Genomic DNA, 22905 nt, shown 5'->3' with positions numbered 1-22905 from the left:
TGGGGGTCCGAGTCCACTGCTTCTCAGTCTGCTGGCTCCGACTCACGGCCAAGTGTTTCCTTCTGTGCTTACTGACCTTTCACTGCAAACTCACCTTTGGTTGGTCTCAGTCTCTGAAAATTTTAGGATACGCTTTTCTCCAGGGAGGATTTGCATTTTTACTAGAGAAACCTAAGATACTGCCAACTGGGGACCCTTTCCAGGATACCAGCTAATGCAGGAGTCTCGGGTTCGGCTCCCCCGCCTTGCCCCTGGTCCACGTCTAGTTTCTTCCACTGCAGGGCTGTACAGACATGTGTCCCTGGGTCATCCACGTCATGTGAGGGCTAAGGCCAAGCTCTCATACACGCTGCTCTTTCTGCCTGGAACATGTGCTCTTTCATCTTCTTTTCTTCTCCACCTGGTTAAGTAATCTTTCTATTGTCAGACTAAGTTCGGGCCTAGATGCCCCAACCTGGGTTAGACAGCACTCTCCTATGCTCCCAGAGCACCCCGCATCTGCCTCTGCCATCGCATCCGCCATCCTGTATTGTAAGGATCTCCTTACCCATCCGTCTTCCTCCACGAGACCTCGTTGGGGCAGGAGTCGTGGCAGAGTTAGGCCGTTTCCCCAGTGTCTAACCCAGGGCCTGGTCCATGGTCGATTAATGAGTGTTGTTGAATAAATGAAAAGAATACCTGGATGGACGAATGGGTGAGTGAGTGATGAGTTTGGAATGGACAGTTTGGGGTTTGCAGAGAGGGTGAAGGATGGTGAAGGGAGAGGAGAAGAAAAGAGGAAAGGGAAATGGCTTGTGTTTGAAAGTTTGTTTTGCTCTCCTTGCTTAAGTGGAAGAAAGCTGTCATTTCATTTCTTCAACAGTTTATTGAGCATCCAGTATGTGCTAGGCACTCTGCTAGATGCTAGAAATACAAAGATGAAGATCCAAATGAAATAAAATAGAAACAAAACCGACTTCCTCACTCTCCCACCACCCCCAGTTGGCTCCCCACGCCCACCCCAGGCAGATGTGGCTGGAGCCTGGGAAGCGGGGCCTGGGCCCAGGGATTCAGCAGCAGGAGGTGGAGCACAGCAGGGCTCTCACCTCCTCTCATGCTAACCTCCACCCCTGCCTCTCAGGGCCAGCCAGCACGTACCCCCTCTCCAAATGCCGCACCTCTCTCCTGCCTGAGCAACCTACCTTGCGTGTATCACCTCTGGGTGAGGCACCTGGGGAGGTTAGGGGAGCGGTTCTGGTTAACCACGGGGGCTGCGAAAGCACACCTGCCCAGATGAGCCGGGAGAGGAGCACGGGCACGGGCTGCTGGGCCGGGCGAGCTGACAGGTAAAGGTGGAGGGCCCAACTGGAGATATTTTTGCCCTTGGGGCTGGGACAAAACTTGCTCCAGTGTGAAGGGTGGGGAACAGGGGCCTTGGAATTGCTCTGTGAGATGGTGGAGAGACGGAGCTGGAGCTTAGGAGGTTGAGGAGGGGCCAGGGATGCAAGGACCCCTACAGGCACCAGGGAACAGAGATCAGAAGACCCAGAAGGTCTCCTCCTTCAGCTTTTTAGTGACCCTCTTTCCTCGCACAGTGGATTATTGTCTCTTCTACAAACTGTTCCATAGTTGGGGGCATGGGCAGGGCCTGGCTATACACTGGCCCGCCTCTCTGAGATCTGATGTTGTTGTGGTTAGGGAGTCTGCCCTTCTCCTGTCTCTTGGGATCTGAGTATCTGGGAGTCGTGCAGGGAGGAGGCCGGAGGCCAAGGGCTGCATCATGTCTCCCTGATGTCCTGGGGAGCAGTGAGTCTCCCCACCCCCACCCCCCCACTTCTTTGCAAAGTCAAATCTTATGCTCTGGAAGCTGGAGGGAGCTCAACAGCCTTTCTGGGAAGAATGATTGTTTGAAAGGCTTGTTTTGTAAGGAACTGGGAGAAGGCATGGGTGTGAGGGCTTAAACACAGTCTTTCACTTCATCTAGCTGCCTGGGCCTGGGGAGTGCGTTGGCATCCCCTTCCCTCCAGGGGCAGGCACAGGAAGAACGCTCTGGAACAGCGTCCCAAAGACACTGGAACTGGCATTCGACATCCGCTTAGTTCAGACGTGTGCGTTTTGGCCAGATGGCCTCTCTCTTTTGGGCTTGCCGGAAAGGGTGCCTGAGTCCTTCAAAGGGGAGGGAGGTGCGGGGGAAGCAGGAGAGCTCCCTAGGGAGGGCACGGGACAGTATCAGGAGTTAGGTCACTGGTGTTAGTTTCCCTAAGATCCTTGAAGGACTGGGCCGGATAGGCAATAATCTATATGGTCCTAAGGGGTACAATCCGTATCCACCGGGAACACTGCCAGTGAACCGGAATCAAACTCGACCCGGTTTCCTCCCCATATCACTCTCCGGCGCCCCGTTGCGTCCCCATCTGCACTCGCTCACCCACGTGCTCAGATGAGACCCGTGCGCCCCGAACGAACGCCCCAGCGGGGACCTCCCCTCGTCCCGCTTTGTGGCTTCTCCCCTCTCCCCGGCGGCGGCGCGCGGGCACCCGCGGGGGAGGGCGGGTCCGGGGCGGTTCAGGCGCTGATCCCCACCGGGCCGGCCTCCTCCTGCTCGCGGATCAGGCGCCCGCTCGCAGTCCGAAGTGCGCGCGAGCGACCCGGCGAGCCCGGGGCCCGGGACGGCGACGTGTGCGTCCGACCCGGGGCAGGGGAGGGCACGGGCGAGCGCGGGTACCGGCGGGCAGAGCGCACGGGCAGCCCGGGCGAGCGGCCGGGGACTGCGGGTGACACGGAGTAAGCGGGTGGGCCGGGCTCCGTCGAGCTCCGGGGCTCGGTCGCAGGTTCCTCCTCGGGCTCCGGGGCGTCCTGCAAGAACATGCGCCAGGGTCAACGGACAGCGGCCGCGTCTAGGGGCGCGACTGGCGTTCGAGGGCGCCAGGAACAACGAAGTGAAGGAGAAAGGTCTCTACATCCTCCCACCTCTCAGAGGGTGGCAGACAGAGGCCTGATTTTCCTGGCTTTTTGTTTTGTTTTTGTTTTCAATGCACGACACTTAGCATGATGCCTGGTGGATAGTAGGTGCTCAGTAAATACTGAAATGCATTAACTTGAGTGCTTTGTCTCCTTATTGTCCCCTTCCCACCTGTCTCGGACAGCCTGGGACAGAGTTAGTTATAGAATCGAGCTGGTGTCTGAAGACCTAGGCTGGAAGCCTGGACCTGCCGCTTAGTTCCTTCGTTGATCCTGGGCAGGTCATCTCACCTTCGTCGGCCTTATTTCTCTAATCTATAAAGGGGAGATGGCACGGATATTTCTCAGATTACTCTGAGTTCTATTAAGGGATAGCTGTGTGGTGTGGCTTCGTAGCAGTAGGGGCCCCGTGCGTGTGAGACACCCAGCCCAGAGCTGCTCACCTTGTCCTTCAGGAGGTAGAGTGCCACGGGGTTCTTCCGCTCCTGCTCCGCGCTTCGGGCAAGGGCGTCTGCTGCACAGGACAATGAATGGGGTCGCTGGCGGGGAACAGGCCCTCCCCCCACCAGTCAGCACTTGTATTTGCTCCTCAACTGGCCAGCCAAGGCCCCACCACAACCTCCACCAGAGGCTCCGCAACACGCGGGCTCCTACCTTGGCCGCACCGCTCCCTGCTCTGCAGTCTCCGCGCCGTTGGTGGGGGAAGGGGCCCTGCAGAGCCGGCCTCCTTGTGGCCCACTTCTGCCTTTTCCCAGCAGCCTGCGGGTCTGGGTGAGGACTGCACTGGCGAGTGGGCCTCCGGGAGCTCACCTTCTGGCTTCAAGCTGTCATCATTCTGATCCATGTATTCCAGGGAGTTTTGCTTCTCCAGTTTCCTCTTCTTTCTGTAAACCCACCCAACACCCCGTGAACAGAGCTGCCGAGTGTGAGCAGGAGGAAGTCTAGGGTGGGGGACACGGGCAGTGTGATGGCCGTAAAAGAGGCCTGATAACAGGAGGATGGGCTGGAATGAGTCCCATCTAAACTGTGTCCTGCCAGTTGCTAGCGTGGTGACTGTGGGTGAGCCATTTAACCCACGTGAGTGTCCTTGTCCTTATCTGTAAACTGCAGGTGGTCATACTTAAAAGGTAGCACACTAACCCCAACCACAGTGCCCAGCCCACGAAAGGTGCCCTGCAAGTGGGACCATTGTTAACAGTGCAGGGCCGTCGGGGGCTGTGAGCGCAAGGGCTGGCTCCATTCACGGTACACACAGTGGTGAGAGGGGTCTCCTGGGAAGAAGTGCGGGGCCCTGGGAAGAAAGCCATTTAAAGATACTTAAGAAGAGAGCTTGGGGTTGTGGATGGAAGGGTTGGGGTGCTAAGGGTGTGGAACTTGAGGAGTTACCCAGACTTTTTGGAGGGTTTCCAGCAGGCACAGACGGTCACCAAGGTCACAAGGAGGAAGATGCCTCCTGTGGACAAGATGATGTAGAGTGAGCTTCTTCCTAGGGAGAAAGAAAGGTGGAGCAGTGAGAGAGACTTCAGAGGAGGCACCAGGTGGGGGGAGGACAGCTTCCTGCAGGGAATGGAAAAGGAAGGGAGCCCTGGCGGCATGGCTGGCCCGTGGCAGAGCGTGCCCAGAGCCCGCTCCCCAACCGTTGCCGTCCTCCATGGAGAGTTGGCCCCATGTCTGTCTCCCTCTGTGCAGGTTGTCTGTAGCCCCTCATGGGTACCACCAGAGCTTTGAGCCCAAAGGGTGGGCAGGCAGAGGGACTCACTGTACACGGTGATTTTGATGGGCAGGCTGCGGCCCTGGCTGATGGGGTTCTCCACCACACAGCTGTACAGGTCGTCGTCCTCCATGAGCACGCGGGTGATGGTGAGCACCTTTTGGTCAGGGGACAGGAGCATTCTCGAGTCATTGAGGAGGGGCTTGCCATCCTTCAGCCAGGTGTAGCTGGGCTTGGTGCCGTTCTCATGAGAGCAGTTCAGGGTGAAGGCTTCGCTGAGCTCCAGCACGGTGGTCGAAGCCACTAACACCTGTGGCCTCGAAATGGGCACTGAGCCCGAGGAGGGGAGCCTGTGAGCCATGAGCCAGAAAGCTTCTCCCTTCCCCCGCTTAGCCACCTTCAACACAGCACAACTCAGTTTGTGGTCAGAGGGGCCCTTCAGAGATCATTAGTCAAGTTCTTTACTGTCGCCCACCCACCCACCCACCCAACCATTTACCCATCCATCCATTTATTCATTCATTCACTCACTTATTTACCGGATATTTACTGAGCAACTACTAAGCACAGGAGGTACAACACTGAACAAGACAGCCATGGTCCCTCCCCTCGTGGACTTTCCCTTCCCTTCTCCTCAAATACCTTTCCAAGGTGCCTTAAACCAGCCCAGTGTGGAACTACGAAGCCTAAGTCCCACTGTCCAGGTTCAGATATTGGCTCGATCACTTACTAGCTACATGACTTGCACATGTTACTCAACCTCTTTGTGCCTCAGTTTCCTCTTCTGTAAATGGGGATAATGATATTAACTATCCCTAGATTGTTGTGAGCATTAAATGAGTCGATATATGCAAAGCCCTTAAAATAGTTTCTGGCAGGTAGCAAGCACTCTTATCGTGTCTACTGTATCCTCCTGTCTGCTAACTGCTAACGTCCCAGGTGGTCTGGGTGCTGGCTTTCCCAGGCTCCAGCAGACCCTGCCCGGTCTCAGGCCCACCCCCTTCCCTGCCAGAGTGTGTTACCATCGACAGTGAGGTTGATGGTCTTCTCCCCGGTGAAGGTGTCATCAGTGATGGAGATCTCGACCTCGTAGGTGCCCTCATCCGCCAGCTGCAGGTCGCTGAGCAGCAGGGAGCCATTTTCAAAGAGGCGGATGCGGTCTCGGTAGTCAGGCCGCAGGGTGCCAATGACCTCTGTGCCAATGGACTGTACCACGGTCACTGGCTTGTCCCTCTTCAGCTGCCACTTCACCACGGGCTTGTCGCTGCTGGTGCTGCTGTACTGCACGGAAAGCAGGGCGGACTTCCCCACCGTGCCATGGATCAGGCGGACGGGGCTGGTGATGTTCACCCCCTGCAGGGGCTCTGGGGACAGAGGCCCGAGGGCAGAGGGCGGCAGCATCAGGCGCTCGGCTCCTGCTCCACTCCCACTGTTAAGTCCTCTGATCTCTAAGTGCCTCCCCGTTCTGGGCCCATCACACCTGCCAGTCCCACCTTCTTGGTCTTTGCTGCCGTCTCTGCTCCCCCGTCATCCCTCACACCCATTCCGTTGCCCTTAACCTTTCGTCTCTCTGGTCCTCTGCCTCTGGCACTTTCCCTCACTGCCCTGCCCTTGAGGAAGATTCCAGCTCAGCCACACCCCGTGTGCTCCATTTATAGAAATATTTATTGAGCACGTGCCATGCGCAAGACACTGTTCTGTATCCTTAGCATACATCAAAGTGCAAAACAGATGAAGTCTTTATCCCGTGTAACTTATAAGTCATTAGACCTTAGGGTGAATCTGTCAGGTTTTCTTTTTGGTCGGGAATTGGGAGAACGGGGTGGGGTGGGGCCATGGAAAAAGCGTGGGGACAGAGATCCACAAAGAAAGGGGTGTGTCCCAGGACAGTGCCAATAGAGGGGGGTTTAGGGGCTGAAGACAATGGCCCCACCCTCCAGTCAGACCAGCAGCCTCTGCTGTCCTTGCCTCAACTGCCGGTAGCATCTTACCAGGCTGCCCAGTGCAGAGCGGCCCTGCAACTAGGTGGATGGTTTTGGAAATTCACCCCACCTCCGGCCCAATGTGTATCACATCCCCTTTAGCAGAGGGATGTAGTGGGCGAAACCAGAAGTGTGGGGTCGGCAGGCCTTGTGAGCTTGGGCTCCACCAACCAACCGGCTGGTGGGTTTGGGCAAGTCACCTTTTTGGGCCTCACTCTCCTCGGTTAGAAAATAAGGATAGTGACCGTAACGAGAGCAACTGCTGTGTCAGATTCACAGTGCGGAAACGTAGTGTGTGTGTGTCAGTTGTTGTGCAGCACAGAGGACATGGAGATCCCAGCCCCGCCTTGACCTGGGAGAAATCACTCATGTGTTCGGGGCTCAGATTTCCCACAGGTCAAAGGAGTGGCGATCCACATGGTTCCACGGGTTTGTTTCCGTTGGTAGTTCTGGGATTTTACTGGCTCGCCCCATGGCTGCCCCATCCAGAGCCTTGTTTCACACGTCAGGGATGTCCGAGGCACTTTGGGGCCCGACAGGTGCAGTTTGTTGGTGTCACCTGACCTTGAACAGCAGAACCGCCGCCTGAAGAGGAGGCTTCTGAAGAAGGTGTCACTTGGGAACGGGGCTGAATTTAGCTGGACAGACACATGCATGTCAGGTGTCTGTCCCTCTGTGTCCCCAGCTGTCTCTGTGGACCGTCCCTGCCTCGGAAGTTCCTTCTGTCTCCTTCCTCCCTACCTCCCCTTCTGCTACTGCTGCTGTCTAGGCTTGGGAAGCTGTGCTGTCTCCTGCCATTCCTCGTTCCTCTTCTTGTGCGAGAGGACCCAGGCCGAACCCGGAGGCAATTAAACTAAAAGGTTAGTTATGGAGATCAACGTAAATTTAATTGAGTTCAATGAACATGTTCAATCCATTTTTAGAACAAGTGTTTTGTTAAGTAGTGAGCTCATTGTTTTTTTGAAAGTGGTCGAGAAAAGGCCAGTTGACTATTCTTTCACGTCTTTGTGCCTCAGTTTCCTCCTCTGTATGATGAGGTGGTGGGACCACATGATCTTTAGGGGCCTTTCAACTCTGACATTCATTACCTGCCCAGTAGACCAGAATCATAAAACCTTCAGTGTAGAAGCGACTACTCGTGACTAAAGCCACCGTATGTGTAAATATTTTGTTCTTGTTGTTGAGAGGAGTCCATCTGGGGGAGGAGAATGGATAATTCAATTCTTGTCAAACATTCTTATTAAAGGTATTTTGGTCCCCACAGAACCTTATATAAAAATGAAAGAAATGGGATCTAGCTCCAGCTCCCCTGATCTGGCGGAGAAGGTGGTGGGTGCCCGAGTCCCACTCTCCACACTAACTCGGAGAGCTGCTGGGAATCCCTATGACTCCACGGATCAGACTGAAAGCTGTCTGATCGCGTGATCCTTAGGTTTTCTTCCGGTTCTAGTTTCTGCGATTATTGACCTGCCTGGCGACTGCTAGGTCCCAGACTTGACTTGATTTAGAAAAGCAAGCTTTCAACTTTCCCTAAATAGACAAATAGGCTCGGTTAAGTGTGACTTGGGGTGGCCCCGAACAAAATCATTGTGCCCCCTAAGTCCATGATGCTGAAGATCGAATAGTTGGGAAGTGTCTAAGCCCCTGCCTCAGGGCCCAGTCCGGAGCAGTGGGGTGTGCACGTGAGGGTCACATCTGCAGAGACGTCCTGGGGCTGAGGAACCCCAAGTGCAAACTTTGAGGGTCCCATTTCCTCCTTCCAGGAGGCTGGGCAGTGACAGTTCCAGCCCCAGGGAAAAGTAGAAGGCATTCCCCCTCCCCCTTCTATCTTCGCTGGCTCTCTCTTGAGCTCCCCCCGCCCAGTACACTGTCTCCTATCCCAGGCAGGGTCCTACTGATCCTTCTGTGATGTCTTTCCCCCTCAAGCCTGCTCTTTCTAGCAACTTAAACTTGATTTTTCAGGATGCAAACACTGGAGAAGCTACAGCATTTGGACTGCCCCAGGCCTCCCCCTCCTCTCGGTGGGAGCCTTCCCCGGGCCCAGGACTCGCAGGGGTGTGCCTGGGTGTCAGGAGGGAATGGACCGGTCTTTCTCAGAAGCTGACAAAGACAGCATTTTGCCCAGCGAACACAGTTTCCCAAAATTCTTGCCAAAAGTGGAGTCTGTATTAAGGTCAGGGTATCGCCACTTTCAGGGGACACAGAGAACTGGGACAGGCGCCAAAGCAGGACACAGAAACGAGGAAGTGGCTAACAACTGTGACCCTCTGTAGGGATAGAAGGGACTAGCACTATTCAGTCTTGAGAAGTGATTAACTTAATTATTGTCCCCTAGTCTCTGAGGCGTCATTTTGTAGGAAGTTTCTCTTCCCACCGGAGGCTGAACAAAAAGGAAACGGACATTTCGGCAAGATGTACCCGTCACCTTAAACAGTGCCACACTGGGTCAGGTAGGTGGCCTTCCTCAAGTGACCTGCTGGGACAACAGGCTGTGTGACGCTTTAAAATATAAGAATATATCTGCCAATAGCCTTGGGTTCCCCTAACAGTCTCTTCCTGATCCTCTTTGCTTGGCAAAGGTTTCCATTTACTGGCATTTGCCTTAAATTTACCTTTTAAAAGTGTCAGGGAGACAGTGCTAAACATGTATCGTAAGGTCTGGTCTACATACACCTAATCCACAACCTCTAACACCGCAGACTGCAGTTATATCCCTTTCTCAGGTGAAGGATTTTTTGTTCTGTTCGAATCTGTCTCCATAAAGATGTCCCTCCATCCCCTTGGCCATCAGGGACACCCTTCTCTGAGCTTTCTCCAACTCTGTTATTTCTTTTTTGAGATGTGGTGACCAGAACCATATACAATAATTCAAGGGCAGTACATGGCATTGTTTTCTAAAAGAAAAAATATTGCTTTCTGATTTTTTTCTTCATATCCAATTACTACATGCCAGTGGGGACAGTACTAGTGTTGGACCATCTACACTGCCCGGTTTTTTTCCCCCTTTATTCTCACCCAAGGACATTTTTTCATTATGGAGAGAGAGAGAGAGAGAGAAAAGGAGAGAGAGAGAGAGAGAGAGACATCAGTGCAAGAGGGAAACATAGACTCATTGACTGGCCACTTTGAATATGTACCCTGACCAGGGATCGAACCTTTGACTGCTTGGGGCACGGAACACTGTTCCAACCAACTGAGCCACACTGACCAGGGCAGATTTTGGCTTTTAACCACCCTAATGAGTGATGCTCTGAGCAAACAGCCCAGTCCCTGGTCCTGCGGCACCAAGTGCAAACATCTTGGGATTATTGTGTTGCATTCTTATGTTGTTTCTTAAAGTGTGTTGAAATAACTTTAAATGTCAATCACTTAGAAAGGTAGGAGAAAACCAAGGAGTAGAAATTGTTAAGAAAGCCTTGGGGATTCAGGATGAAAGCGAGTCTTGGTAGCTCCGAAGAGCGTAGGCGTTCAGTGATATGTAGCCAGCCAACAGCATCGCAGTGGCGCAGAGAGCTCCACGTTTGGGCAGCTGAACTCCACTGCAGTGCAGCTGTCCATTCTCCCAGACTGACTTGTGAACTTAACACAATGCCAAACAAAATTCCAGGATGTTTCCTTTGTGATACTGGCGCAGACAGACAAACAGATCAACAGAACAGAATGGGGAGCCCCACGACAGACGAGCATATGACCATCTGACTCAGGACAGAGGTGGCTTTGCTATGTAGTGGGGAAGGACTTTTTTCCCAATAAATAGTGCTGGGCCACGTAGGCAAAAAGGCGAATCTTGACCCTTCACACCTGACACAAATATCAGTTCTAGACGGATTGGAGATCTAAGTGTGCAAGGTAAAGCAATAATGCTTTAAAAAGAAAACAGAGGAGACTACCCCACAACCTGAGGACAGACGCGGGTTTCTCAGAAAGAACACTAGCGTGCGGCGCCCAGGAAAGAAGGACGTGACCTGTTGGACACGATAAAAGCAAGAGCCTCTGTTCATCAGAAGACACCATGGAGGCAGTGGAAAGGCAAGCTGTAGAGCAGGAGACATTTGTCATACATGTCCAACAAGGAGTCATACCCAAAGTATATTTTTTAAACTCCTACAAATCAATGATTTTTTAAAAAATTCAGGAAACTCAATAAAAAATGGGCAAAAGACTTGGAATAGGTCTTTCACAAGAAAAGATATCCAAATGACTAATAAAACTTTGAAAAAGATACAACTTCATTACTAACAATGGAAATGTAATTTTAAATCATAATTTGATACCACCTCGAATTCACTAGGATGGTTAAAATGAAAAAGAAAGATATAGCTTTGGCTGGTGTGGCTCAGTGGATTGAGCGCTGGCCTACAAACCAAAACGTTGCTGGTTCAATTCCCAGTCAGGACATATGCCTGGGTTGTGGGCCAGCTCCCTAGTTGGGGGTATGTGAGAGGCAACTGATCTATATATCTCTCGTACAATGATGTTTCTCTCTCTCTCTCTTCCCCCCTCCCCCTCTCTCTAAAAGTAATAAATAAAATCTTTTAAAAAAGAAAAAAAAGAAAGGTACAGTTGTTGGTGGGGGTATAGACTGATGCCACAACTTTTGAAAACTGACCCTATCTACTAAAGCTTAATACATGCATATAACTCAGCAATTCTACTCCTAGGTATATTCCCCAAAGAAAGGTGTATGTCTGTTTACCAAAAGATACATACTAGAATGTTTTAACAACTCTATTCATAAAGTCCCAAACAGGAAACAACATAGATGACTCTTAGAAATATGGTGTTCAGTGAAAGAAACCAGATACAAAAGCATGCCTACAGATTATTGCATTTCCGTAAAGTGCAAAGACAGCCCTGGCCTGTGTGGCTCAATTGGTTGGGGCGTCATCCTATAAACTGAAGGGTCATGGGTTCGGTTCCCAGTCAGGGCACATGCCTAGGCTGTGGGTTTGGTAGGGGTGTGTACGAGAGGCAGTCAGTTGACGTTTCTCTCCCTCCCTTCCCCCTTCTCTAAAATCCATGAGCATGTCCTCTGGTGAGGATAAAAAAAATTAAAGCTCAAAGACATGCAACATTAGTCTGTATTGGAAGTTAGGGTATCACTGAAGCCCTGGAGGGGAAGGCAACTGTAACTGAAATTGTGTGGGATTCTTCTGAGGTGCTGAAGTGTTCTGTGTTCTGTTACTTGATCGCGGGCACTGATGACGTGAGTTCACATCTTAAAGGTTTAGCAAGCTGTATCCATATGCTAAATGCATTTCCCTGTGTTTAATTTACAGTGGAAAAACAAACAAAGAAACAATCAAACAAACAAACGACAGCACCCTCAATGTGAAGGTGATAATCGCACTGAAAGAGGGGAATCTGGGTAAGGGACTTCTCACTGGGTCCTCAGAGAATGGAACAGTTACGGGATCCCAGAGAGCAATGCCTTGCAAACCAGATTATCCAGGTTTATGGCATGCGTGTCTGTGTCTGTAAAATAGTGTCCTGGCCTCTAGAAAAGCCTCACTTGCATGCTGCAGGAACAGGCTGTGATGAGAGTAGGAGAGCTTCGTCAGCCCGTATCAGAGCCAGAGCAGCAAGGCTGAGTGTCCCCTGTCTGAGGCTGCCTCGGTGGTCGCTGCCACAGCACAGGAGATTAAGGGGAATCTCTGGGAGCCAGAGTGACATGGTCTGAGTCCCCTTTTAGGCCAATCTTAAAAACAGTATTTCCCAATTGAACCACAATAAAATAATTTAAAAAATACATTAAAAAAAACACCAGTATTTCCCAGCCTCCTTTGCAGTTAGGTATGGCCAGGTGACTGAGTTACAGCCAATGAACCAGTGGAAGTGATGGGTACCACTGTAGGCTGGTTTAGGGCCCCCTCATCCCCATTTTTAAAACTCTCTAAGTGGAAGAAATGGAGACGAACCTCAGGGGGACCATGGGGAACACATGTCAAAGTTGACAGAGCTCTGTCGGCTTAGCCCCTGAAAAACTCCCTGGAGCAGAGGCCTTCCTCACCCCAGGCCTAGCCCGGGACTCCATGGTTCATGGCAAGATCTTAAATTTTGGAATTTATTTGTCACAGAAGTTGGCATTTTCCTAACTAATATATTGATGATGGCAGAAATGTCCAATAGAACCTCAGCTCTTTATTGCTGAGTTCACACCAGTACAATGGCCTGAGCCTGCACTTACTCCTTGCCTGTCATAGGTCATATCTCATATCTTATTAGCATAGTTTATACTTAGAATTTTTGCTATATTTAGTAAGTTACATTCTCCCACACTTTGGGCCCTTCGTCACCTTTTGTTTTTGCCCAATCACACGGACAAACAACATCTTTCTATAGTTTTTTCCCTCTCCTTTGATGGCCGGAAGCAGTTAGGGTCGTCTCTGATTTGTATACTGCACGCGCACTTCCCATTCCCAGTACCCCGTCGGCAAACCTGCAGCTCCCGTGGTTCCCTCAAGTCGTTGTAACTCCCACGGAGACTGGTCTCAGCAAGGCTAACAGTAACCCCTTGAACGCCATGCCTAACAGACCCTTTTAGGTCCTCATTGCACTGGGCCTCTTTGATGCCTCTGATGTAGACTCTCCAGGACACTCTCAACTCCCTCCACTTCTGGGTACCACAGTCGGGCAGCTCTCCTTCTGTCCGTGGGACTGTTCCTCCTTGGTCTCCTCAATGGGACTTTTTCCCTCCACAAATCTTGGGGTTACTCAGGGTTCAGTTTTCAGCCCACTTTCTCATCCTGGCTGCTATTATGCAATCTCATGGTTTTAAATCTTCCCTGTGGGCTGACAGCTTCCAAATGCCTCTCATCAGCCCTGACTTCCCTGCCCACCCCCGCCCCCCCACCGGCTTCAGACTGGTCAACATTTCCTCACAGGTGTGTCATAGGCATGCCAACCTTGACATGGGCAATACAATTATTGTATCCCCAATGTTGTCCCCTTGTTTGTTTACAGTTTCACACGGAAACCTTACTGCCCCCTCTGGATCCTCCCACTTCTGGCTTTCCCTCCCAAATATTACCTCAACACGTCTCATTCCCTCTCTCTTTATTCTAACCTAGCCCATGTTATTTCTCTCCTGAACTATTGCATTAGCCTTGAATTGTGTCCCCTCAAATTTATATGTTGAAGTCCTAACTCCCAGCACCTCAGAATGTGACCTTATTTAGCAGCGGGGTCATTGCAGAGGTAAATTAGCTAAGATGAGGTCATATGAAGGAAGGTGGGCCCATAATCCAATGACTGGTAGCCCTATAAAAAGAGGAAATTTGGCCCTGGCTGGCATAGCTCAGTGGATTGAGCACTGGCCTGTGAACCAAAGGGTCGCCGGTTCAATTCCCAGTCAGAGCACATGCCTGGGTTGTGAGGCTAGGTCCCCAGGTGGGGGTGCATGAGAGGCAACCACACATTGTTTCTCCCCCTCTCTCTCTTCCTCCCTTCCCTTCTGTCTAAAAATAAATAAAATCTTTTAAAAAGGGGGGTGGATTTGGACACAGACAGGAGCACAGGGAGAATGTTAGGTAAAGATTGTAGTTATGCTGGCACAAGCCAAGGAATGACTGGAAGCAGAGAGTTCTAGAGCAGATTCTCAAACTTTTAGTCTCCAAAACTGAGACAGTAAAGTTCTGTTGCTCAGCCCTCCCAGTTTGCGGGCTGCATTAGCGCCACCCTAGGAAACGTACACAGCGTTCCTTTTCCATCTCGTTTGCCCCCAGTTTCCCGCCGATGCCTCACTGCAGAGTGAGCCACCCACAGTCCACCTCTGGCCCTGCCAGTCCCCAGACCGAAGCCTTCCCGTGCCTCTGTACTCCACTGCCTGCGGACCGCACTCCCGTGTACTTACTGCCGTCCACTCAGCTCACTCCTTCTCCCCAGCAAAGGAGAGCGGTTGGGCTGTTCCCGGGAACAGGGTGCCGTTGCGGGCTGCCAACTGTTGCCCATTTTCCCAACTACAACTCCCACTCCCCCCACCCCCACCTATTTTTCTGCTCCTTCGGAATTTAGTGCAGACATTCCCGGGTGACCCCTCCTGCCAGTCCCCCAACCCCGCCTGCACCACCAGCACCTGTTCCCGCCGGGGCGGGTGACCTGTCTCGGGTCTGGGCATCTTCTTCATACCTGACTCGTAACAGTTTCTGTGTCTTTACTAAAGTGATCTCTGCATCTGTTCACCCAACCAAATTGTGAATTCCTGGGCTCTCTGGAATGGTGTGTGCATGTGTGTGTACGTAAACAAATATACTTAAAATAAGGTGAATTCTCCGAATAGCTGTCAGGAGGGGGCCTAGGAAGCAGGCGTCTATGGTATGGGGCGAGTTATGGGTAGGTCAGTGTTCATCTCCAAAGTTAGGAGGCTCGTTATCTCTAAACTTCTTCCATCTCTTGCTGTTTTACACTCAAAAGAGCCAAGGTGGGGGCTGGGGAAGCACAAAACCAGGAGTCCCCACCCCTTCCAGCCCCACCATAATCCTTGGAAAGAACGCTGAACTGGCCTGCGCCAACAAGACACCCTATAAGAAATGGCTCGTTGCCCTTCATCTGATGTCCTGAATGCCGTGGGAGCTCCAAAGTCATGCAGCCCGGTGGGGGAGTGGGCAGGGGCCGGGCGGCAGGCAGCAGAATGAAGAAATACATTCAACACTAATGCCTGAATTCACTGAGATTCTTCCCACGGCGGCAGCTCTCTCCCCTCCTCCAGTCCTGAAGGCATTCTGGCCCGCACGCTCCCCTCCCTCACCTTTGAAAGCCCCGGTCCTTTCTCCGAACCCTTTCTTACCCTTCTGGGCTCTTACCTGTCTGGATCAGGAGAAGGTAGACAAAAGGAGTGAGGCGCAGGGCGCTGAAGGCTCTGGACAGGGCTCCCCTTTCTCTCCTCATTTTGGGTGGCGTTCTCCAGCTCTGGTGCAGACAATTAGCATGATTTCTTCACTCTGGGCACGTCCCTTTGTACCACTCGGAGTTTCTCTGCCCGAGCACAACCCTGCCAACTTCCCTCTGAACACACAGAGCTCTGTGTGTTGTTGCGCTTGTTCTTTCTTCTCCTTCAGACCTGGCATTTTCTAGTGTCAAAGCCCTACATCCCCAGTTTGGAAGTGGGTATCTGCCGAGGAGATCATCTCCAGCGGGGGTGCCAACCTGATGGGTCCCGGGGGCCCGGCATTTCTTCCTTGTCTGTGCTGAGCCCCACGCCCGGGGGGAGATGAGGAGTGGGGCTAAATACAGACTGGGCCAGGACACACACTAAACTGGACCTTGTGTCCCAACCTATCCTGTCTCCACTGCACACTCCTTATTCCCGAGAAGGAGAGTGTGTGCCAGGAACAGCCCTCCAAAGGGTTTTCAGTAGGGAAGGGTAGGAGCTTTTCAAAGGCTGGGGAGTGAGCCCTGACTGCTGTGGCTCTGTTGGTTGGGTATCACCCCGCTGAGCGAAGGGTCACCGGTTTGACCCTTGCACGTGCCTAGGTTGCAGGTTTGGTCCCCAGTTGGGGCGCGTATGAGAGGCAACCGATGTTTCTCTCCCTCTCTCCCTCCTTTCCCCTCTCTCAAAAAATAGATAAATAAATAATTTTTTAAAAAAGCAGCTGGGGAATGAGAGATTTCAGAGAACTGCTAAAGAAATGGAAAATCCTTGTTCTACCCCAAAGGAAGAAGATTGGACCATGGCCTGAATTCTATTATTTTCATACATGTTTGGATGAAAGAACCCTACTTGGGGTTCTCTTTCTTACCCTAGAATCATGCAGATGCTGGGGACCTCTCCCCAGAAGCCCCTCTGTTCATTCCCCCCAGCCTCCAGCTAATTTTCTACAACACGTCAGAGCAAGGCTAAGGTGGCTCCAGGACAGCCAGCCTCCTGGGGCTCTGTCACCAGCTTCTTGGCCTGCTCACCTCCTTTTGTCTCCAGGCTTTGATAAGGAGAGCCACCCTAGCTCTGGCCTGCCCCCTCACCACCACGTCCACCATCCTCAGGAGGTCCGTCAGTAGGACGGACGCCTGCTAACCGCACCATCTCGGGGCAGGACCACCACCCTAACCCTGGATTTCACATTCGTGAAATATGGAAACAGTAGCCCCCTTGCAGGAGTTGTTGGGCGTACTGATAAAGCTTTGGTTCAGAGAGTGCCTAGGGAATTCTTCACTACAAAGACATTATACGCTTTAAAAAAATGCCTTAAAATTTGTTTATTCCTGTAGGGAATCTTTGTATTGTAATGAGACCAAAGTTCACAGCTCCCCTCTTGGTCATCTCTAACCCTCGTCTTAGATCTAAGGTGGTTACCTCTCAGAAAATACTCACTTTGCGTCCTGGAGAAAGTCTGAGCAGGCCAGGTTTCTAGAACCAAAGACCCACGGCCGAATGAGCCGAAGGATGGGGAGAAGAGCTGGGAAGCATTGGCTTTGAACCTCACAGAGGAACTCCAAGAAACCTGATTTACGTGAATAAGGTGTTTTCCCCTTTTGCGTTTCTGTGTCTGTAACTTTTCCCTAGACAGCTCAAGGCCCTGGCCTGCCTCTGGAAGAGCTAACATTGCTTCAGCCAGTAAACAACAAAAAAGAGAAAGTCACTCTCCAGCTTCTGACATAGTATTTTAGAGTCGGTAGCAAGAACGCCCTGAAAGCCAAGCTCTGTAAGGGACAAAAGGACATTTTAACTTCTTTTATCTACCCCTTTGAAGTAGCATAGAACAATGGCCTGCGGACTGGATAACAGAGTTCTCATACAAGACTATAGACAAATGGCCTCTTTTGTTTGTTGATGGCCAGGCCTTAAGGGTTATTGTTTGAGGGTACAAGGAGTATATAATTTTCAGGGAAGAGCCTGAAGTCTGCCTTTTTTAAGCCTGAAGACTTTGGAAAGAAAAATGCGATAGAGGAAGACCAAAGAGGGGTGTAAATTCTCAACATCCCCCCTTCCCCTGCCCTAGAAATGAACTTAGGCCCCTTATATCCTCCTTATACCCATGCGGAGTACGCAAGTGCCTCCAGTGCCCAGGGCTCCCTTGAGGGGACCTGCATGAGCTGAGAGGGTCAAGAACTGGCAGAGGGCTAACTTGGAGCAAAGGGGCCACACTGCATAGGCAATGACGGGGGCCACCAGAGCCCTGCTAGGAGTTGTGCAAGCCACTGCTCGGACCAGGGCGCCACCAGACTCCTGCAGAGACCAGTGGGAACCCTGAGACGGCCACATAGGTCCGGGCACCACATTGTCTCTCTCTGTTGCTGAAAGTTCACCAAAGCCATATTGCCTGTACTCATGCCCACCCTCCTTAGAGAGGAGCTGGGCGGGGGCAGGGAATGGGAAAGACTGACTGAGCGATTGCTAGTATTGTCCAAGCAGAGGCTGAGCTTCCTCAGGGGGACGGCCAAGGGGTTGTCAGACTGAGCTTCTCAGGATGGATTAACGTTTCGTTTTCCTCTGCGGGCCCGGGGGCGGGGCGGGGGGAGCTCCCCACCACGGAGGTACCACAGGTCCTTTGCACTTCTGAGTGGAGTAGGGGCAATTTTGCAATCCTGTTTCACCTATTTTTAAGATGAGTAGACCTATAGAAGTTTAATTTTAATTTTTTATTTATCCTTACCTGAGGACATTTTTTTCGTTGCTTTTAGAGAGAGAGGGAGAGAGAGAGAAACATTGGTTGGGTACCTCCTGTGTGTGCCTGTCCCAGGATCAAACCTGCAACCGAGCTACATGCCTTTACTGGGAACTGAACCCACAACGTTTTGATGTATGAGGTGACACTCCAATCAACTGAGCCACCTGGCCAGGGAAACATTACTTTTTTTAACTTCAAGAGTGTATTTATACTCGTCAGTCTGCCTGTCCAACTTTTGAATCCCAAAGTGTGGTTACTGCAGCCGTCTCCTCATTAGCCCGGGAAATTCGCTGGGGCAGAACTGTAACTCTTCGCTCACACGGGTCTCCTCGCAGGGCCCAGTTTCAGGCTCCACACAATGTGGCTGCTGAAACAATGGTGCAGACAGACTGCGTGCCCGACAGCAGTCGTGGCCTTGCTGGGTCGGGGCTCGTGCCCCCTCCCCCTCTGAGCATTATGACAGACGCATTTCCAAGGGCATTGTCCTCTTCTGGGCAGCACGACTCAGTCTTCTGGGCCCTTCTGCTGCACACGGTTGCTTCAGGCCACTCCGAATTTGGCACCCCTCTGGGACTCTGGGACCCTGACTCCTCATCCCGGCACCGGGGCAGCCCTGGCCTGCCACCCTTGGACTTCTGTGCTGAGAACTCAGACGTGGCCCTGAACTCAGAATGGAGCTCCCGCCCCAACACACACACACACACACACACACACACACACACACACACATGATATGTAAGTAACTACTGATTTTAATAACTCTTCTGTTAGATTGCAGGATGTCCCCACCCACTCGGCCTGTTCCTTTGTTTCCAGGCTCCAGGAAGAATGTTCTGGCACTGACATTTCTACGAGAGAGGTTCTGGCCTTACTAATGCCATGACATCAGGGGTGACTTTTATAGATAGCATGTCTCCTCCACTTCTTTTTTCACTTCCTGTTATTGAGTCATATCTGTTTCCTCCCCTAAACTGTAAATAATTTTTCATAGCAGAGTGAAAAAAGAAACCTTCTGACAAAGGACACCCAAATGTCTCTTCCAGAGGGAACGGTCTTTAGCAAGAAAAATATTCAGATATGTCACATGGAGTGGAGGGTAAGGTCTGAAGCACAAATAGTGAAGGAGCAAAAAGACAAACCACTGTGCGTTGGAAATAAACAGGAATGTGGGGGCAGGGAAAGACTAAGGAGGGAAATGAAGCAGGGGAGAGGAGAGGGGCGAGCAACAGGGAGGGGAGCCGAAGCAAACTGACGAACAGCTTGCATTGCTCCACTGTAAAACCCTTCCTCTTATGTCTTCTGCAAAACTTTCTGAAAAGTTTACCGCACAGTAGTGCAGCATGTGTGCGTGCTTCTGGTGGAGGGAATACAGCTAAGGATAGCGTAGCCTCTCCCTGTATTAGGTTATGTTATGTGAGACCCAAACTTAGCAGCCCAGCAAGAGAGAGACGGTCCAGTTGGTGATACGACTGTCATGTTGCAAAAGGGCCCCAGGGCAGCAAAGGCCTGTAGCCTCGAGTTGCCGAGAGCAACCCTTGGCCAACAGCTGGCAAGATCATAGGGACCTCAGTCCTAAATCACAAGGAACTGAATTCTTCTAACAACCACACGAGTTTGGAAGAGGACCCGAGCTCCAGAAAGGAACACCCAGCCGCCGACACCTGAGCCGAAGACCCACCGAGCTGTGCCTGCACCCCTGACCCACAGAAACTGTAGGATGCTAAATGCATGTTCTTTCAAGCTGCTAAACATGTGGTATTCTGTGATGCAGCATAGAAAACTAGCATAGGTGAGAGAGAGAGATTGATTATATCCTGTGAAAGCAAGAATTAGGAGTCAGAGGTTGTCCTGAGAACCTAGGACTTCGGAATTTGGAGCCATAGTGGTTATCTTAGTTTGAATCCCAGAGGCAGACCCTGAGGCAAGAAGTCACTCAGTTTATTCAAAGGTGAGCCCAGTAAAACCAGGTAGTATATTGGGAAAATGAGACTTGGAAGTGAAGGAAGCCAATAAATAAAGACTGCATATCAATCAAATTACTATCCTGAGCAGCTGCAACTTAATCCTTTTAGGGCACTCAGTGAGACAGTGCAGAATGTGCTTCAGAGTTATCCCATCCAAGGGGCCAGGGAGCTGGGATATTAGTCCCCATCGGGTCTCAGGTATAGCTGAGGGATGCTCCTGGCAGGTGAGGCCAGGCTAATTCCTCAGGCTGCTGGCTGACTCTCACACAGAGGCATCTTGTCCAACTTTCCCTCCTCTAACTTCTCTCAGTGTGTGCATTCGTGTGGATGTGTGCAAGCCCCTCCTCACTTTACTCTGTCAGGCACTTGATATCTATTTATTTATTTAATTCTCCCAATACTCCTTGTAGGTAGAGATTATATAACCCCACTTTACAAAGAGGGAAACCTAAAATTTCAGGAATTTAGCCACTTGCAAAGGTCCTATAGATATCACGTGGCAGAACTTGGACTAGGAATCCTGCTGATCACCAGCAGAGCTTCGCCTCCCCGACTCTCGGTGGGAAGCCGCCCTCCTGAGTGTGTGAGTCTCAGGCCTGGCCTAACCTTTCACCCCCGGCATCTACTCTCCGACTAAGCCCCATGCTGGCGGGTGGCCTCTCTGCCCACTCCTCGTGCCCCTACTGCTGCTGAGATTCTCTTTGATTCTTTGTTCCATAAACCTGTATGTGACTGGTGCCAGTGTCGTCCCTGCCATAAGTTCAGTTTGCCAGGATGGAGAGAGAGGAAGGTCCCAGGAGGCCAATGTCAGCCAGAGAGTTTGCAGAGCTGTGGCATTGCCTGGGAAACAAGCAGTGTGTGAGGCTTTGTGCTGAGAGGGGGCAGGGCCTTGCTGCTCCAGCAGCCACCAAACAAGAGAGATTAGCTAGCTCTCTTTGGAACAAAACAACTTTTTGTGGGCCTGCACAGTGAGGAATGGCCCTCCCCGAGAGCATTTTTTCTTTCCTTTTGCTTTTCAAAGTTCTCCTAGGTAGCCCTACTCTTGCTCGCTGCTGAGAAACATCAAATAGAAAGCAGAGATCAAGTCAAAGGTCCTCCTGCCTTTCCATAGCCTCATCCTGAACACTGGTCTGGCTGCCTGCAGATGTCTGTAAGTGTGAGGAGTCTCTCAGAGGACGAGCGTTCTGCAGAGATAGTGTGTCTGTGAAGGTATGGGTTTGTTGGGAGAAACACATGGTCAGCATGGTGTGCAGTCCTCGGTGCATTTCTGTGAGGTAAAGGAGGTGCTCCCACTTCCATACTGGGAAACTGGATAACACTAAGGCCTTTTATGCTGAGAGTAAATATTTGATTTCTGAATAGAATTCCTGCCCCCTCAGAAACTGAGCGGAACTCAGGCTTGTGCCCATGGTTGCTGAACGTGCCCTATTCAGCAGCTCTCCAGAGGAACAAAGAAGACACATTAACTGGCTTGAAAGTGTTGGAGAGATCCAGTTTGCTGCCCTATTTAAGATGAAGCTAGGACATTCTAGAGAACATCTCTGGAGTTCTGTTCTTCTAAAGCTTCAGTGATCAAATAAAAACAGGTAGAAAAATCGTAGAGGAGTCACGCATCATCCCTAACTCGTGAAAGGTTTCATTGTTTCCCTTCTCCTGGATCCTCAGATGGAGTCCTCCCACCAACCATGTCCCGGAAGGATTTACTTCCATTTTCCCTCTCTTGCCCTCCGCCCAAAGAGGGAGGGGCAGAAATGGAAATCAGCTAGCCTGCTGTGTGAAGAGCACGCCATGTTCCTGAGATTAGTAATGTTGCCAGTGGAAATGGGGTCCTTTTGCGGAGTTGCAAGGAAAGCATTCCCGGGACCTGTGCCTGGGAGGATGAGATGTGGTGGTAAGATTTACTGGGGTTGAAATGAAAGACTGCCCTCACTTTCCCAATGTCTCATCTTCATCTGTCTCACTGTGGAAGAAGTCCAGCCTTGTCTTCATCAAGCACAGAAGAAGGGCTAGGGTCCAGAAGCTCTGTGCCATTGGTTCAGTCCCTGCCAAAGTCTGGTCCAGTTCAGCCTCTGTCCGAATCCAGCTTAGTCTCTGTTCCCCTCTGCACTCCAGCCAGTGCTGCATTGTTGTACCCAGGTTTGCCCTTGGAGTTGCATTTGGAACCTGCCCGTGGGCTTGCACAACTACTAGGTTTGTGTGGCTGCTACAGAGAGAGAACATATGAATGAATGGGCGAGAGCATCTTTGAACACATGTTACTAAGAGAAAGGTCTTTGTTAAGATATGATTATGTTAACTCAGGGTTTCAAAGTGACCAATCTATTTCCCAATCCTTTGAGGGCTTGTGCTGGGTCCTCTCCCTAACCCATCCATTTCCTAGATCTTCCAGGGTTCTGTGCCTCTTATTCAACTTGATCTTTCCCAGGCTAGAGATGTCCCCATTATGGTTGCCATCTTGGCTCCTAATGGACGTGCCTTATAGTAAAAGGACCTCCCCCTGCACTGTCTTGGCCTCTACTGGGCCTGATCCCAGCAAAGGAATTTCCCCTGCTCCTCCCCGCAATAATCCGGCTACTGGGACGGGTGAAATTAAGTCCCTCTGGTAAAGGATGCAGCGGTCCCCAGGGGAACCTTTGAATGCTGTGACTTCCTAGTGAATCAGGCCTATTGTCTGATTCAGCTCCCTAGTTTATGAGGCTTAATGT

The 22905-nt window shown here is 51.3% G+C and overlaps 1 protein-coding gene across 2 annotated transcripts; it reads right to left on the bottom strand.

Moving 5' to 3' along the window:
* Positions 1-850: 850 nt before the first annotated feature.
* HEPACAM (hepatic and glial cell adhesion molecule) lies at positions 851-15930 on the bottom strand. 2 transcript variants are annotated; one of them, XM_045860132.1, is made up of 7 exons: positions 15435-15930; positions 5674-6015; positions 4700-4981; positions 4327-4426; positions 3595-3824; positions 3384-3454; positions 851-2835 (listed from the first exon to the last, which is right to left on the bottom strand). In XM_045860132.1, exons 1-7 carry the CDS (start codon positions 15517-15519, stop codon positions 2545-2547), a joined length of 1401 nt encoding a protein of 466 aa, XP_045716088.1. In that variant the 5' UTR covers positions 15520-15930; the 3' UTR covers positions 851-2544. The 2 variants fall into 2 exon arrangements, with proteins under 2 accessions (XP_045716088.1, XP_045716089.1); XM_045860133.1 differs by having other exon boundaries at positions 3384-3451.
* Positions 15931-22905: the final 6975 nt, after the last annotated feature.

The sequence above is a fragment of the Phyllostomus hastatus genome, unplaced genomic scaffold (genome assembly GCF_019186645.2).
Source record: "Phyllostomus hastatus isolate PE091 unplaced genomic scaffold, TTU_PhHast_1.1 phas_scaffold_193, whole genome shotgun sequence".
NCBI lineage: Eukaryota > Metazoa > Chordata > Mammalia > Chiroptera > Phyllostomidae > Phyllostomus > Phyllostomus hastatus.
Note: the sequence above shows the minus strand (reverse complement) of the source record. Positions and strands in the feature narration are given on the sequence as shown.